At 42.5% G+C, this 18,855-nt stretch overlaps 1 protein-coding gene across 1 annotated transcript; it reads right to left on the reverse strand.

Annotated features, from left to right (window-relative positions):
• Nucleotides 1-35: 35 nt before the first annotated feature.
• Nucleotides 36-15,971, reverse strand: LOC109892178 (transcription factor SOX-30). The gene is made up of 5 exons (XM_020484620.2): nucleotides 14,709-15,971; nucleotides 14,347-14,586; nucleotides 13,990-14,172; nucleotides 872-1,295; nucleotides 36-721 (listed from the first exon to the last, which is right to left on the reverse strand). The coding sequence occupies exons 1-5, from the start codon at nucleotides 15,427-15,429 to the stop codon at nucleotides 370-372; spliced, it is 1,920 nt and encodes a 639-aa protein (XP_020340209.1). The 5' UTR covers nucleotides 15,430-15,971; the 3' UTR covers nucleotides 36-369.
• Between the last annotated feature and the right edge of the window lie 2,884 nt (nucleotides 15,972-18,855).

Below are 18,855 nucleotides of genomic sequence, written 5' to 3' on the forward strand. Positions count from 1 at the left end.
TTTACTATAGTTAAATGACCACTCTGCAATGTATTATTGGTGCACTGTAATTTATTGGATTTCTATACAAAAATCAGCTGGAGTCTGTCTGCATAAAATCAGCAAAACACCCCTTTCTCCTTACAAACCAGGTATTTGTAGAACAAAAAGGCATAAATAGAACACCTATCAAACACTTAAAAATACTTGACATTTAATTTTGTGCAGAGCAGTGGTCGATCGCATAAAACAGTATTAAATCGTTAAAAATACATTTCAGAATAACAGTAACAATTCATGTATTTTTGTATGTACAACAAAGTATTGATTCACTGAATCAACAAATAGTCTATCAGGGATTTTGCTAAAGGATGTCTCTTAGGTTTGATCCTAGAGAATTCTCATCACGCGCACTTCTTCCTCGTCCTCCTCATTGGGGACTTGGACCTCCTGGACACTGGCAGAGTTGGTGAAGACGTTCTCCAGGGCACGTACGTCCAGAAGTGGGACCGAACCTAGGAGCTCAGAGGCAGTGGGGGCCTGCCCTTGACATCTCTGCCCGCCCTCTCCACTCTGCCGAAACGGGTAGTCTCTGTTGAGAAGGGAAAATGTGGACTCATGCTGATCGTAGTTGTCATCATAGGGGTAGCCCGGAGTAGCCATGGGAGTAGCCATGGGGTTTGAGAAATCCTGGGGTTGGAGAACTGGGTAGGAGTATGGGCTGTGTAGGTAAGGGTATGATCTGAAAAAAATACAACAATCCCAGGATGATGGCGTTTCAAATGACCATAATTACATTTTCACCACTAACCTTCACAATTATAAAACATCAAACAGCATACCTAAGTAGAACTTAAATGGTATTCAAGATGAAACAGCATTCATTGCTCACCCTGGAGGATAAAAATTGGGTCCAGGCATGAAGTAGGGCGGAGCAAAGGGGAAGCGAGGGGTGGGGAAGAGGCCCACTGGATGTGGTATGGGAGATGGAGGATACATGTGAGGGTGAGCCATGTTAGGGAGTGGCATTTGGAGACCTCTAGAGCTGGATGCCATGCTTGTTGAGGGCATCTCATTGGCAGAATTGTAGTAGGCCTGTTGCCTGCTGATTTTTCTGGGTTTGGGAGCTTCTTCAGGATTGCTGGCAGAGTGACTGGCTTCATGCTTGCGTTCTGCAGGCTTACCACCAGAGGTTGTGGCTGTTGGATGGGGATGTGGGCAGGCAGTAGTCTGGAAGAATATGGAGACTGGGCTGGTAGTCTGAGAGGCATTTGGAGCTGCCGTTATAGCCACCTGGAGACCATGGTCATTAGAGCCTAGGGAAGACAAAAAACCATAATATTTACAGTATTGAGCTTCATACTACGATGTATTATTCTTACTGTTACAGGAACCAGATCATTCCACGAAAAGTGTGACTTTTGCATCCCTTTGATATTTTATGTAGAAACTGTACACCAATATTCCATTTTAGAAGCATGTAATAATAAATGAACTGCCCTTTAATATAGACATTCAATAAATCAAATTTTTAATATCAATAAAGACTTGCTTAAGTGCAAAAATGCAGTATTTTGACATGTCCCTCCATGCACCTTCTGTGACTTCTAGGAAGATTAACCCACTTAAACACAAAAATGTCTACGTTTTTTAAGGTCAAACCTGTTACGTGAACTGAACTCTCATTTTAATATGGTGAAACTATTCCTTTAAACAAAATAAAACTACAATTCAAAAGAAACATTGAACATCTAATAGTGAAATCATAGTGTAAAGGCAGGTGAGCGCGTTCTACACTTTCTGGCAATTTTCTGGTGTTGTGGTAGAAAACTGAGCAGGTCAAGCACACAGTATATTGTCCCACACCACACACGAGGAGACCTTAACTTGTCTGTCCAGAGACGAAATCTCTCTCATCGTCACTCAACACTTAGGTTTACCTCCACTGCACTCACATCCTACCATACCCTTGTATGTACATTATGCCTTGAATATATTCTACCACGGCCAGAAATCTGTTACTTTTATTCTCGGTCTCCAACGCACTTGATGGCCAGTTCTTATAGCCTTTAGCCATGCCCTTATCCTACTCCTCCTCTGGTGATGTAGAGGTTAACCCAGGCCCTGTAGCCCCTAGTTCCACTCCTATTCCCCAGGTGCGATCATTGGTTTCATGCATGTTAACATCAGAAGCCTCCTCCCTAAGTTTGTTTTATTCACTGTTTTAGCGCACTCCGCCAACCTTGATGTCCGAGCCGTGTCTGAATCCTGGCTTAGGAAGGCCACCAAAAATTCTGAAATTTCCATCCCCAACTACAACATTTCCCGCCAAGATAGAACTGCCAAAGGGTGTGGAGTTGCAATCTACTGCGGAGACAGCCTGCAGAGTTCTGTCATGCTATCCAGGTCTGTACCCAAAAGGTTTGAGTTTCTACTTTCAAAAAATCCACCTTTGCAGAAATAATTATCTCACTGTTGCTGCTTTTTATAGACCCCCCTCAGCCCCCAGCTGTGCCCTGGACACCATATGTGAATTAATTGCCCCCCATTTATCTTCAGAGATTGTACTGTTATGTAACCTAAACTGGGATATGCTTAACACCCTGGCCATCCTACAATCTAAGCTAGATGCCCTCAATCTCGATATACAACTTCTTTAAAATAATATATTTTATTTTACACCCTTTTCTCTCGAATTTCATGGTATTCAATTGTTAGTAGTTACTATCTTGTCTCATCGCTACAAGATAGTAACTACTAACAATTCATAACAGTCTCATCGCTACAACTCCCGTACGGGCTCGGGAGAGATGAAGGTCGAAAGCCATGCATCCTCCGAAACACAACCCAACCAAGCTGCACTGCTTCTTAATACAGCGCGCATCCAACCCGGAAGCCAGCCGCACCAATGTGTCGGAGGAAACACTGTGCACCTGGCGACCTGGTTAGCGCGCCACAGGAGTCGATAGTGCGCGATGAGACAAGGATATCCCTACCGGCCAAACCCTCCCTAACCCGGACGACGCTAGGCCAATTGTGCGTCGCCCCACAGACCTCCCGGATGCGGCCAGCTGAGACAGAGCCTGGGCGCGAACTCAAGAGTCTCTGGTGGCACAGCTAGCACTGCGATGCAGTGCCCTAGACCACTGCGCCACCAGGGAGGCCGATACGCAACCTTTCAGGGAAGTTAGGCACCAATATACACAGGCAGTTAGGAAAGCAAAGGCTAGCTTTTTCAAACATAAATTTGCATCCTGTAGCACTCCAACAAGTTCTGGTACACTGTAAAGGCCATTGGAGAATAAGAGCACCTCCTCCCAGCTGCCCACTGCACTGAGGCTAGGAAACACTCACCACCGATAAATCTACGATAATCGATCATTTCAATAAGCAGTTTTCTACAGCTGGCCATGCTTTCCACCTGGCTACCCCGGTCAACAGCTCTGCAAACCCCACAGCAACTTGCCCAAGCCTCCCCAAATCTTCACCCAAATCCAGATAGCTGATGTTCTGAAAAATCTAAAAAATCTGGACCCCTACAAATCAACTGGGCTAGACAATCTGGACCCTCTTTCTAAAATTATCTGTCGAAATTGTTGCAACCCCTATTACTAGCTTGTTCAACCTCTTTCGTATCGTCTGAGATCCCTAAAGATTGGAAAGGTGACGCGTTCATCCCACTCTTCAAAGGGGGTGACACTCTAGACCCTAACTGGTACAGACCTATATCGATCCTACCCTGCCTTTCTAAAGTCTTCGAAAGCCATGTTAATAACAAACAGATCACCGACCATTTCGAATCCCACCGTATCTTCTCCGCTATGCGGAGTAGCCTAGTGGTATGCAGGGTAGCCTAGTGGTTAGAGCGTTGGACTAGTAACTGGAAGGTTGCAAGGTACAAATCTGTCGTTCTGCCCCTGAACAGGCAGTTAACCCACTGTTCCTAGGCTGTCATTGAAAATAAGAATTTGTTCTTAACTGACTTGCCTGATTAAATAAAGGTAAAATATATATATATTTTAAAATGCAATCTGGTATCCGAGCTGGTCATGGGTGCACCTCAGCCACGCTCAAGGTCCTAAACGATATCATAACTAGAGGTCGACCGATTATGATTTTTCAACGCCGATACCGATAATTGGAGGACCAAAAAAGCAGATACCGATTAATCGGCCAATTTGTATTTATTTATTTGTAATAATGACAATTACAACAATACTGAATGAACACTTATTTTAACTTAATATAATACATCAATAAAATCAATTTAGCCTCAAATAAATAAATGTTCAATTTGGTTTAAATAAATAATATAAAAACAAACAAAGTGTTGGAGAAGAAAGTAAAAGTGCAATATGTGCCATGCTAGAAAGCTAATGTTTAAATTCCTTGCTTAGAACATGAGAACATATGAAAGCTGGAGGTTCCTCTTAACATGAGTCTTCAATATTCCCAGGTAAGAAGTTTTAGGAATTATCGGACTATTTCTCTCTATACCATTTGTATTTCATTAACCTTTGACTATTGGATGTTCTCATAGTGACTTTAGTATTGCCAGTGTAACAGTTTTGCTTCAGTCACTATCCTCGCTCCTACCTGGGCTCGAACCAGGAACACATCGCCAACAGCCACCCTCAAAGCAGCGTTACCCATCGCTCCACTAAAGCCATGGCCCTTGCAGAGCAAGGGGAACAACCACTCCAAGTCTCAGAGCGAGTGACGTTTGAAATGCTATTAGCGCGCACCCCGCTAACTAGCTAGCCATTTCACATCGGTTACACCAGCCTAATCTCGAGGGTTGATAGGCTTGAAGTCATAAACAGCTGCTGGCAAATGCATGAAAGTGCTGTTTGAATGAATGCTTACGAGCCTGCTGGTGCCTACCATCGCTCAGTCAGACTGCTCTATCAAATCATAGACTTAGTTATAACATGATAACACACAGAAATACAAGCCGTAGGTCATTATTATGGTCGAATCCGGAAACAAGACATTTATTCTTTATGGCTGATTTATGGGATTTATGGCTGATTTAAGATAAAATTGTCAACCCTGTTACTTTATTTGGCACTTAGCAATTTGTTTATTTAACCTCAAGATGGGAAAATTAAAATAAAGAAATAAAAAATAATTACATGCCATTTAGCAAACACTTTTATCCAAAGCGACTTACAGTCATGCGTGCATACAATTTACAAATGGGTGGCCCCAGCAGGACTCAAACCCACAACCCTTGCCTTTGGAAGAGCAATCCTCTACCGACTGAGCCACACAGGACCACTTTTTATGTAGCTGAACATGTGTTCTTTATGACAATGTTAATTAGGTGATATCAAAATAGAAGTATGTTTTCGGTCTATGTTAGTTGTATGGAGAAACTTGTGCACTTAATGAGTGTGTGTGTGGTGAGGGATAGCCAGCAGGGTGGGAAAATTAACACCATTTGGGAGAATTGTTTTTATTTAGCCAACGACCACATGTAAAGAAATACACATACAGTACCAGTCAAAAGTTTGGACACGCCTACTCTTTCAAGAGTTTTTCTTAATTTTTACTATTTTCTACATTGTAGAATAATAGTGAAGACAAAAACTATGAAAAAACACATTATGGAATCAGGTCGTAACCAAAAGTGTTAAAACAAATCAAAACATTTTATATTTGAGATTCTTCCATCATTCCAAGATGGCATAGCAGTTCAGACGTCTTTTGTCCTCGTCTTGTCGTGTCCCGTATATATATATATATTTACAACTTTTTTCACATACCTTTTTTAAATTTTCCATCAACTCATCTTCAAAACACTCTCCTGCAACCCGCCTCACCAATTTATATTTATAAAAAAGTACTATTTACCTCAAATCTGTAATCCTCCAAGAAGCTAGCCAGAAACTCCAAGAAGCTAGCCAGAAACTAGCCAGAAGCTAGCCAGGTGCTAGCCCAGAAGCTAATCCAGAAGCTAGTTCAGAAGCTAGTTAGCTTCTTTACTGGCAAATCGTTAGTATTCAGCTAACCACGGTTTGTGGTCATCAGCTATCCTTTAGCTCGAAAATCTATCGCCAGTTTTGTACGGAGCAGCGCGGCTCGGAACGGAACATACCGGACCAATTTTTCTCTCCATGTCCCTAGATTTCAACCGCTAACTCTGGACATTCATACCTGGATCTCACAGCTAGCTAGCTGCTATCCGTGTGACTATCGGCTTTCTGCGATTCCGGAGCAAACATCAATTATTCCGGAGCTAGCCAGCTCCGTCAATCACTCCTGAGTTCCATCAATCACTCCTGGGCTGCAGTCACCTATCCGGACCCGTTTTACTGCCTACGCGGAGCCCCACCAGGCCTTCACAACTGGACTGCCAACGTTATCTACCCGAAGGAGTTATCCGGCTGGCTCCTCCGTCGCGACGTTACCTGAACGCCCATCTGCGGCCTGCTAACCGTTAGCTGTCTTATCGGCTGCTATCTGAATAAACAATCGGACAATTTATTTTTGAATTTTTTATTATTATGTTTTCTTCTTGGGCCTCTATAACTATATCTATTGTTTTTATTTTTGTTGTTGTTGTGTGATTTGGATTAATCCCCTCTACCACACGGAACCCCACTAATCTACTGACGGAACGCAAGAGGTGGCTAATAACAGACCCATCTTATTCTAGCTTGCTACCGATGGCCTGGCTAGCTGTCTAAATCGCCGTGACCCCCAACCAACCTCTCCACTCACAATATCTCTCTCTTCATCACTCAATACCTAGGTTTACCTCCACTGTATTCACATCCTACCATACCTTTGTCTGTACATTATACCTTGATGCTATTTTATCGCCCCCAGAAACCTCCTTTTACTTTCTGTTCCAGACGTTCTAGACGACCAATTCTTATTGCTTTTAGCCGCACCCTTATTCTACTCCTCCTATGTTCCTCTGGCGATGTAGAGGTGAATCCAGGCCCTGCAGTGCCTAGCTCCACTCCTATTCCCCAGGCGCTCTCTTTTGACGACTTCTGTAACCGTAATAGCCTTGGTTTCATGCATGTTAACATTAGAAGCCTCCTCCCTAAGTTTGTTCTATTCACTGCTTTAGCACACTCTGCCAACCCGGATGTTCTAGCTGTGTCTGAATCCTGGCTTAGGAAGACTGAAAATTCAGAAATTTTAATTCCAAACTACATTTTCAGACAAGATAGAACTGCCAAAGGGGGCGTTGTTGCAATCTACTGCAAAGATAACCTGCAGAGTTCTGTCCTACTATCCAGGTCTGTACCCAAACAATTTGAACTTCTACTTTTAAAAATCCACCTCTCTAAAAACAAGTCTCTCACCGTTGCCGCCTGCTATAGACCACCCTCTGCCCCCAGCTGCGCTCTGGACACCATATGTGAACTGATTGCCCCCCATCTATCTTCAGAGCTCGTGCTGCTAGGCGACCTAAACTGGAACATGCTTAACACCCCAGCCATCCTACAATCTAAACTTGATGCCCTCAATCTCACACAAATTATCAATGAACCTACCAGGTACCTCCCCAAAGCCTTAAACACGGGCACCCTCATAGATATCATCAACTTGCCCTCTAAATACACCTCTGCTGTCTTCAACCAAGATCTCAGCGATCACTGCCTCATTGCCTGCATCCGTAATGGGTCAGCGGTCAAACGACCTCCACTCATCACTGTAAAACGCTCCCTGAAACACTTCAGCGAGCAGGCCTTTCTAATCGACCTGGCCGGGGTATCCTGGAAGGATATTGATCTCATCCCGTCAGTAGAGGATGCCTGGATATTTTTTTTAAATGCCTTCCTAACCATCTTAAATAAACATGCCCCATTCAAGAAATTTAGAACCAGGAACAGATATAGCCCTTGGTTCTCCCCAGACCTGACTGCCCTTAACCAACACAAAAACATCCTATGGCGTTCTGCATTAGCATCGAACAGCCCCCGTGATATGCAGCTGTTCAGGGAAGCTAGAAACCATTATACACAGGCAGTTAGAAAAGCCAAGGCTAGCTTTTTCAAGCAGAAATTTGCTTCCTGCAACACGAACTCAAAAAAGCTCTGGGACACTGTAAAGTCCATGGAGAATAAGAACACCTCCTCCCAGCTGCCCACTGCACTGAAGATAGGAAACACTGTCACCACTGATAAATCCACCATAATTGAGAATTTCAATAAGCATTTTTCTACGGCTGGCCATGCTTTCCACCTGGCTACTCCTACCCCGGTCAACAGCACTGCACCCCCAACAGAAACTCGCCCAAGCCTTCCCCATTTCTCCTTCTCCCAAATCCGTTCAGCTGATGTTCTGAAAGAGCTGCAAAATCTGGACCCCTACAAATCAGCCGGGCTAGACAATCTGGACCCTTTCTTTCAAAAATTATCTGCCGAAATTGTTGCCACCCCTATTACTAGCCTGTTCAACCTCTCTTTCGTGTCGTCTGAGATTCCCAAAGATTGGAAAGCAGCTGCAGTCATCCCCCTCTTCAAAGGGGGGGACACTCTTGACCCAAACTGCTACAGACCTATATCTATCCTACCGTGCCTTTCTAAGGTCTTCGAAAGCCAAGTCAACAAACAGATTACCGACCATTTCGAATCTCACCATACCTTCTCTGCTATGCAATCTGGTTTCAGAGCTGGTCATGGGTGCACCTCAGCCACGCTCAAGGTCCTAAACGATATCTTAACCGCCATCGATAAGAAACATTACTGTGCAGCAGAGTTCAGTGTGTCAAATCGGAGGGCATGCTGTCCGGTCCTCTGGCAGTCTCTATGGGGGTGCCACAGGGTTCAATTCTCGGGCCGACTCTTTTCTCTGTGTATATCAATGATGTTGCTCTTGCTGCGGGCGATTCCCTGATCCACCTCTACGCAGACGACACCATTCTATATACTTTCGGCCCGTCTCTGGACACTGTGCTATCTAACCTCCAAACAAGCTTCAATGCCATACAACACTCCTTCCGTGGCCTCCAACTGCTCTTAAACGCTAGTAAGACCAAATGCATGCTTTTCAACCGGTCGCTGCCTGCACCTGCATGCCCGACTAGCATCACCACCCTGGATGGTTCCGACCTAGAATATGTGGACGTCTATAAGTACCTAGGTGTCTGGCTAGACCGCAAACTCTCCTTCCAGACTCATATCAAACATCTCCAATCGAAAATCAAATCAAGAGTCGGCTTTCTATTCCGCAACAAAGCCTCCTTCACTCAAGCCGCCAAGCTTACCCTAGTAAAACTGACTATCCTACCGATCCTCGACTTCGGCGATGTCATCTACAAAATGGCTTCCAACACTCTACTCAGCAAACTGGATGCAGTCTATCACAGTGCCATCCGTTTTGTCACTAAAGCACCTTATACTACCCACCACTGCGACTTGTATGCTCTAGTCGGCTGGCCCTCGCTACATATTCGTCGCCAGACCCACTGGCTCCAGGTCATCTACAAGTCTATGCTAGGTAAAGCTCCGCCTTATCTCAGCTCACTGGTCACGATGGCAACACCCATCCGTAGCACGCGCTCCAGCAGGTGTATCTCACTGATCATCCCTAAAGCCAACACCTCATTTGGCCGCCTTTCGTTCCAGTACTCTGCTGCCTGTGACTGGAACGAATTGCAAAAATCGCTGAAGTTGGAGACTTTTATCTCCCTCACCAACTTCAAACATCAGCTATCTGAGCAGCTAACCGATCGCTGCAGCTGTACATAGTCTATTGGTAAATAGCCCACCCTTTTCACCTACCTCATCCCCGTACTGTTTCTATTTATTTACTTTTCTGCTCTTCTGCACACCAATATCTCTACCTGTACATGACCATCTGATCTTTTATCACTCCAGTGTTAATCTGCAAAATTGTAATTATTTGCCTACCTCCTCATGCCTTTTGCACACATTGTATATAGACCCCCCCTTCGTTTTCTACTGTGTTATTGACTTGTTAATTGTTTACTCCATGTGTAACTCTTTGTTGTATGCTCACACTGCTATGCTTTATCTTGGCCAGGTCGCAGTTGCAAATGAGAACTTGTTCTCAACTAGCCTACCTGGTTAAATAAAGGTGAAATAAAAATAAAAAATAAATAAATTCATTGATCTGGCCAAGGCTTTCGACTCTGTCAATCACCACATACTCATCGGCAGACTCGACAGCCTTGGTTTCTCAAATGATTGCCTCGCCTGGTTCACCAACTACTTCTCTGATAGAGTTCAGTGTGTCAAATCGGAGGGTCTGCTGTCCGGACCTCTGGCAGTCTCTATGGGGGTGCCACAGGGTTCAATTCTTGGACCGACTCTCTTCTCTGTATACATCAATGAGGTCGCTCTTGCTGCTGGTGAGTCCCTGATCCACCTCTACGCAGACGACACCATTCTGTATACTTCCGGCCCTTCTTTGGACACTGTGTTAACAACCCTCCAGGCAAGCTTCAATGCCATACAACTCTCCTTCCGTGGCCTCCAATTGCTCTTAAATACAAGTAAAACTAAATGCATGCTCTTCAACCGATCGCTACCTGCACCTACCCGCCTGTCCAACATCACTACTCTGGACGGCTCTGACTTAGAATACGTGGACAACTACAAATACTTAGGTGTCTGGTTAGACTGTAAACTCTCCTTCCAGACCCATATCAAACATCTCCAATCCAAAGTTAAATCTAGAATTAGCTTCCTATTTCGCAACAAAGCATCCTTCACTCATGCTGCCAAACATACCCTTGTAAAACTGACCATCCTACCAATCCTCGACTTTGGCGATGTCATTTACAAAATAGCCTCCAATACCCTACTCAACAAATTGGATGCAGTCTATCACAGTGCAATCCGTTTTGTCACCAAAGCCCCATATACTACCCACCATTGCGACCTGTACGCTCTCGTTGGCTGGCCCTCGCTTCATACTCGTCGCCAAACCCACTGGCTCCATGTCATCTACAAGACCCTGCTAGGTAAAGTCCCCCCTTATCTCAGCTCGCTGGTCACCATAGCATCTCCCACCTGTAGCACACGCTCCAGCAGGTATATCTCTCTAGTCACCCCCAAAACCAATTCTTTCTTTGGCCGCCTCTCCTTCCAGTTCTCTGCTGCCAATGACTGGAACGAACTACAAAAATCTCTGAAACTGGAAACACTTATCTCCCTCACTAGCTTTAAGCACCAACTGTCAGAGCAGCACACAGATTACTGCACCTGTACATAGCCCACCTATAATTTAGCCCAAACACCTACTCTTTCCCTACTGTATTTTATTTATTTATTTTGCTCCTTTGCACCCCATTATTTTTATTTCTACTTTGCACATTCTTCCATTGCAAAACTACCATTCCAGTGTTTTACTTGCTATATTGTATTTACTTTGCCACCATGGCCTTTTTTGCCTTTACCTCCCTTCTCACCTCATTTGCTCACATTGTATATAGACTTGTTTATACTGTATTATTGACTGTATGTTTGTTTTACTCCATGTGTAACTCTGTGTCGTTGTATCTGTCGAACTGCTTTGCTTTATCTTGGCCAGGTCGCAATTGTAAATGAGAACTTGTTCTCAACTTGCCTACCTGATTAAAAAAAATTTAAGTAGCCATCCTTTGCACACTCTTGGCATTCTCAACCAGCTTCACCTGGAATGCTTTTCCAACAGTCTTGAAGGAGTTCCCACATATGCAGAGCATTTGTTGGCTGATTTCCCTTTCCCACTCCGGGGTCCAACTCATCCCAAACCATCTCAATTGAAGTTGGGCGGTTGTGGAAGCCAGGTCATCTGATGCAGCACACCATCACGCTCCTTCTTTGTCAAATAGCACTTACACAACCTGGAAGTGTGTTGGGTCATTGTCCTAAAGAAATTATTGTCCCATTAAGCGCAAACCAGATGGGATGGCGTATCGCTGAATAATGCTGTGGTAGCCATGCTGGTTAAGTGGACCTTGAATTCTAAATAAATCACAGATGGTGTCACCAGCAAAACACCCCCACACCTCCTCATTCATGCTTCACGGTGGGAACCACACATGTGGAGATCATCCGTTCACCTACTCTGCATCTCACATAGACACTGCGGTTGGAACCAAAAATCTCAAATTTGGAATCATCAGACCAAAGGACAGATTTTCACCGGTCTAATGTCCATTGCTCGTGTTTCTTGGCCCAAGCAAGTCTCTTCTTATTGGTGTCTTTTAGTAGTGGTTTCTTTGCGGCAATTCACACAGTCTCCTCTGAACAGCTGATGTTGAGATGTGTCTATTACTTGAACTCGGTGGACAATTTATTTGGGCTACAATTGGTAAACCCAATGAACTTATCCTCTGCAGCAGAGGTAACTCTGAGTCTTCCTTTCCTGTGGCGGTCCTCACGAGAGCCAGTTTTATCGTAGCGCTTGATTTTTGCGACTGCACTTGAAGAACCTTTCAAAGTTCTTGAAATTTTCCAGATTGACTGACCTTCATGTCTTAAAGTAATGATTGAATGTCATTTCTCTTTGCTTATTTGAGCTGTTCTTGCCATAATATGGACTTGGTCTTTTACCAAATACAGCTATCTTTTGTATACCACCCCTACCTTGGCACAACACAACTGAACGGCTAAAACGCATTAAGGAAAGAAATTCCACAAATTAACTTTTTTTTTAAGCAAGGCGCATCTGTTAATTGGAAGGCATTCTAGGTGACTGCCTCATGAAGCTGGTTGAGAGAATGCCAAGAGTGTGCAAAGCTGTCATTAAGGTAAAGGGTGGCTACTTTGAAGAATCTACAATCAAAAATATATTTTGATTTGTTTAACACTTTTTTGGTTACTACATTATTCCATAGTTTTGATGTCTTCACTATTATTCTACAATGTAGAAAATAATAGAAAAAAAAAACTTGAATGAGTAGGTGTCCAAACTTTTGACGCGTACTAATTCACCCAACTTATTGTGGGAAGCTTGTGGAAGGCTACCCGACCCAAGTTAAACAATTTAAAGGCAATGCTGCCAAATACTAATTGAGTGTAGATGTAAACTTCTGACCCACTGGGAATGTGATGAAAGAAATAAAAGCTGAAATAAGTCATTCTCTCTACTGCCATTCTGACATTTCGCATTCTTAAAATAATGTGGTGATCCTAACTGACCTAAGACAGGGAATTCAGTTTTACTAGGATTAAATGTCAGGAATTGTGAAAAACTGAGTTTAAATGTATTTGGCTAAGGTGTATGTAAACTTCCGACTTCAACTGTATATACTTTTGTACCCGTTTCCTCCAGCATCTTCACAAGGTCCTTTGCTGTTGTTCTGGGATTGATTTGCACTTTCCGCATCAAAGTACGTTCATCTCTAAGAGAAAGAACGCGTCTCCTTCCTGAGCGGTATGACGGCTGCGTGGTCCCATGGTGTTTATACTTGCGTACTATTGTTTGTACAGATGAACGTGGTACCTTCAGGCGTTTGGAAATTGCTCCCAAGGATGAACCAGACTTGTGGAGGTCTACATTTTTTTTTCTGAGGTCTTAACTGATTTCTTTTGATTTTCCCACAGAGTTTGAAGGTAGGCCTTGAAATACAGACACAGGTACACCTCCAATTGATTCAAATTATGTCAATTAGCCTATCACAGAAGCTTCTAAAGCCATGACATAATTTTCTGGAATTTTCCAAACTGTTTAAAGGCACAGTCAACTTAATGTATGTAAACTTCTGACCCACTGGAATTGTGATACAGTGAATTATAAGTGAAATAATCTGTCTGTAAACAATTGTTAGAAAAATGACTTGTTTCATGCACAAAGTAAATGTCCTAACCAACATGCCAAAACTATAGTTGATATATATGAGCTCTGGAAGAGAGAATCTTAATGCTACAGTAGTGAAAACCATTCAACAATTGTTGTTTTACCATTACAAAACATGTGCATGTCTTTAATCTTCATTATTTATATCCAGAAAAAAAGTGTGGCTGGTAAAAAATGTAAGTGGCTGGTAAAACTTGGGCATCCACCAGCCACCCTGATAGTGAGCTATTGCTTTACCTGTGGCCTGTGTGTATGGAACACAGGAGCTGGTGTTAGTATTGGCCATAGTCATCATGGTCATGGGATAAGACTCAGCTGCAGGTCCACTTGTCCCTGCAGAGCAGCAGGATGGTTCAGGAGCAAAGGACATCACAGAAGGGTAGCACTTTCTTTTTCCAGGTCTGGGCTGATAGATCCAACCTGTGATGATTATGGGTGAAGATTGTTCACAAACACTTGAAAAGCAAGGAAAGGTCATACGTGTCAGAGCTATGAGTTTTGAAATATGATAAATATATGAGCCGATAATTATACTGTACATGTTTAAATGGACTTAAATGGTGTGAGTGAGTAGACAGCCTGCTCTTTGCTTACCTGGGAACTCCTGTCTGTGCTTGTCTTTGAGTTTACGTGCTTCAACATAGTAGGGCCTCTTCTCTTCCTCAGTAAGCTTGCTCCACTCTATTCCTAGCTGCACACTGATGTCTGCATTATTGGCTGTTGGGTTGGCCTTGGACAGGGCAGGCCTGTGGATTCTCGCCCAGACCATGAACGCATTCATAGGCCTCTTGATGTAGCCATTCCTGTCTATGCTCTGTGGTACTTCAAGATTTTCTAGGAAATGTTTCACATAAAGTTTTGGACTGTGCATGAAATCACTACGTGACAATGATGTGTTGAAAAGTATTAAAAACATTCAATCCGTATGTAAAAAGCAGGTAAGCTCTTAGTCATACCTGCTTCTGATGGTGGCATGGTGAGATTCATCCCTCTAGTCTTCACCTTTACTGGGGGTGGCGGAACATTCACATGAACAAGTGGTGGGTATGGAACTTTGCTGAGCGTTATGGCTTTACCATCCAATACTGTGAAGGTCATCCCATTTTCGTGGACAACATGGATCGGTTTGGAGAAGTCTAAAGTGGGAGCCACAGGTGGACATCCTTGATGATGCGTTGTTGCAGGTTCTTGGTCAACTTTGACCTTGGCCTGACCTGGAGCAGTTGTGATGATCTCCTCCTTGATGACCAGCACTTGAGATGTCGTGGGATAATCAAATGTAGCTTTACTCTGTTTACTGGCTAATGATGATGCGCCCTCCTTTTCAAATGTAACTGTTCGACCTTGAATGGCTCCCTTGAGGTGTGATGAACTTGTGGGCATTAGCTCTCCATCACCACCCCATTTATTATCAGCTTTAAAAATAACTTTAGGCCTAACCTGAACACCTCCACTAACACTATTTCCAGAACGTCCACTGCCTTTAGGCCTACCCACTGGTCTTTTCTGTTCTCCATCACCTCGATGCCTCTCTGTTGAAGATGCAGGTTCCTCGCTTTCACTTACATTTTTCTTACTAGCTGGTGGCCCACTGTCATCTTCGTTTTGACTTGGTTCACTTTTCTTGAATGTCATTTGCGCTCTTCGCTTGGGATGCCTGTCCATTGTGGCAAACATTAGCACGTTAGCAGGCTAAACTTAAGAGAAACACTTATCGTGCCCGACCACAACCAACGAAACACCCCAGAGTCTTGTCCGTTGTTACGAGAAAGAAACGGTCATGGAATGTTTGAGAACGATTTAAATTGTTGCGCGAGCAGCTTTGTTGCGAACCACAATTCTCACGTGGGACCTGTCGTAATTGAAGTTCGTATGGCAAGGAAAGGAACGCCACTATGTAACTTGTCACAACGATACACCCTCAAAGGACAATGGACAACGTGTCAACAATGCAAGCAAAACAAGTGTAGTTTCCCATTATCACAAGCATTTTCATGAATCCAGTCATAAACATCAGTTAGGCCTACCAGCCAAAGTACTCAAATTAACCACTAGATGGCGACATTATACTAATAATAAATTTAGCGAGATGGAAGTGAACATGCCATCTTTTATCGCTTTAATCTGCTTGTCAAATACATTTCATGCGGTCAACATGAATTATCAAGCTCCTGAACTGTAAATAGCGTCCGGGTGCCATTTCTTTTGACATTTCTGATTGTGATTACATTTTAATGTGCACATTATCCCTAAACACACGAGCTACATAACTCTATGTCACAGAATTCAAAAGACTACCCCCTCCCTTAAACGTACCTTAATTGATAGGACAGACAACAAACACCCTTATGCACTCAAAAGCATTCTCAATTCATAGGGTATAGGCACTTAAACCTTCATTATGTTGGAATAGTGAAAAGACAAATTGGCTGAGGTGAACATCTGTGGGTCGTTCCACCAATTCCCTGCCTTTTGAGATGTGTAACGTAGTTTGATTTCACCTAATTTTAACATTCTGTCATAAAGAGCACATGTACAAAATGAAAAAAAAAAACATGTTTTCCCATCTCAAAAGGTACAAAATAAATAATAATAAACTATAGTAAGTGGCTATTAAAACTTGATATGATAATGCAAAATGTAGATTTCTGCCTAAATAGGCATACCAAAAAGTAAATATTTTTCATGAGATGCCCATAAAAAATAACTAGACCTGCTGCATAGTTCTAGAAAGATCTGGAACTCACCTTTCTGATAAAAATAAATAAATAAAAAACAGTTATACATTGCTGAGGTGTACTCACTTGTGAGGACACAAGCTCAAGTACAGTACAAATATTATGAAAATATGAAAGTATAAAAAGTCATTGATATTTTTTTTTCCTATTCAACAAAAGTGGGGGAATAGGGCTTGAAATGATTGAAATGCTTTCTAAATATAGCAACAATCAAATTGGAAACATCTTACCATAAGATTTCACCTTTCTTATAACTGTAAAATAAATATGATCATATTTAGTGACAGTACATATTTGTCCCCCTTTCATATAAATGACGACAGAGCATTTTCTGCCAAACCTCCTCTGAGCGATGCAGACACCATTAAAATAGCTGCAGACTCGTTACAACTTCAGCTTTACGCAGGAAATGGAAGTGCTCGTGTTGTTTTTTGTTAAAACATTGTACCATGCCTATCTATGGGTAACAGAGTTGACCTGTTCAGTTTTCCACCACAAAACACCAGAAAATTGCCAAAAAGGGTCGAACCAGCTCACCTTTTAACAATATAATTTCACTATTAGATGTTCAATATTTCTTTAGAAAAAAATATTTCAAAAGGAATGTTTTCACCGTACTAAAATGAGAGTTCAGTTCACATAACAGGGTTGACCTTAAAATGAGGGACAGACATAAATGAATCACTAATCACATGAAATAAAGAATACGTTTAAGAAATTACTTTGTCGAAGCAACAACATAAATAGGGCTTTACATTTAAGTCACAGAGGGCGCAAGGAGGGACTTGTCAAAATGCTGAGTTTTGGCACATTAGCAAGTCTTTATTCATATAAGAAATCTGATTTATTGAATTCTCCCTGTGGTTTGTATTAAAGGGCACTTAACTGAATGTAACATGCTTTTAAAATGCAATATTGGTACACAAGTTCTACTTAAAATATCAAAGGGACACAAAAGGCACTCATTTTGTGGAACGACCCCGGTATCAAACTGGGCTGCATGGTTTCAAATCTGACAATGAGTTGTGTTTCGATGGCAACCTTGCAAGATCAGGCCTTATCTGTCTGTAATTATGCAAAATACTGTCTGCAATTCAAAAAGGTGAAAGGATGCACACGTGCAATAATATTTGATGGCTGTATACAATAGAATTGCCCACCATGGAGAAGAAAGTGGAGCCCCTTCCTTGTGTTGCTGGCGGCTCAGGGGGGAGGCTGTAGATGAGTCCCAGGGGACATCTGTTCCCCAGCTTCACTGACACACTTCAAGAGCTCCACAGAGCAGAGCAGGGCTCATTAGAATACGGTCATGTCCTTAAACACACAACAGGCTTGGAGATTTATTTTCAAGACAAACATCTGCAAAGGTGCTCCAACTGTGCAAATTCCCCCTTCCTCTTGTGAAAGCCTCTCTTCTAACAACTTCTATGGGCACTCTCATGTTCAGGTAAGGCCCCAGCCTCCTCTTCCCAGTGCCCACAGCAAAGTCACTCTTTTCTACTTTGTTGTTTGAGAGATAAGATATGTTATTTCAAGTAGTACGATAATGAAAACTAATAAGATCTGTCCAAATTAGGTGGCAATTATATTTGTTGTTTAACCCTTTAACTGGCACACCAAGAAATACATATTTTTCATAGAAATGTATTTAGCCTTAATGTAAATTAATCTTTTTTACTTTAACAAAATTGAAGCTCATTTACTGCATTTCTACACAATTAAAAAACTTTTAAAAACAATTTGGGGAACAGCAGAAACACATAAAATACTACTTCAGCCATTATTATTAAAATAGTACTTCAGCCATTATTACCTTGGCTGCTACAGCACCAGAATTAAAAACTCTAGTTTAGATTCATGTAAAGTCAAAAAGCAGTTTCCTAGCCATGCCATCTACTACAGCCATCTTCCACCGCTACACTGTTTTGAGGTAAAAGTTGTGCTATTTAGTGTATCTGCGTTAATGCTCTTGCCCTAAAGCCAGCCAGCCGGGCAAATTGCCTTCCCGTCTGCTTTGAGTGGTTGGTTTTGTCATAAAGCCAGCCCATTTATACCTCTAAACTGCATGTACCTTTTAATCGGGACTGAAATGATTTTAGTAACCCGTTTTAAATTGTTGATGTTGTTTAGGAAGGACAAGTACAGGTGAGACTGTGTGGTGCTGATTACAACCCCCTCCTAATCTCCTCTCTCATTGAACAGATGCCAGTATTGCCCACCCAGTCAAGGTACATTGAATATCCTGTAAACCAGCCTGGCCTCATAGACTAAACATAACATAGTAAAAGTAAATCAGGGTCACTCAAATTAGTATGATACTGTACTGTACACTACATGACCAAAGGTATTTGGACACCTGCTTGTC

The sequence above is a fragment of the Oncorhynchus kisutch genome, linkage group LG6 (genome assembly GCF_002021735.2).
Source record: "Oncorhynchus kisutch isolate 150728-3 linkage group LG6, Okis_V2, whole genome shotgun sequence".
NCBI classification, from domain to species: Eukaryota; Metazoa; Chordata; class Actinopteri; order Salmoniformes; family Salmonidae; genus Oncorhynchus; species Oncorhynchus kisutch.

Bases quoted from the DNA above. Each gene is read 5' to 3' on its own strand.
- LOC109892178 (XM_020484620.2), bottom strand. From the start codon at position 15,429: ATGTTTGCCACAATGGACAGGCATCCCAAGCGAAGAGCGCAAATGACA. The intron at 14,173-14,346 runs GTAAGCAAAGAG...TAATCATCACAG, and splicing joins GCACAGACAGGAGTTCCCAG to GTTGGATCTATCAGCCCAGA. The intron at 1,296-13,989 runs GTAAAGCAATAG...TGTCTTCCCTAG, and splicing joins TCCATACACACAGGCCACAG to GCTCTAATGACCATGGTCTC.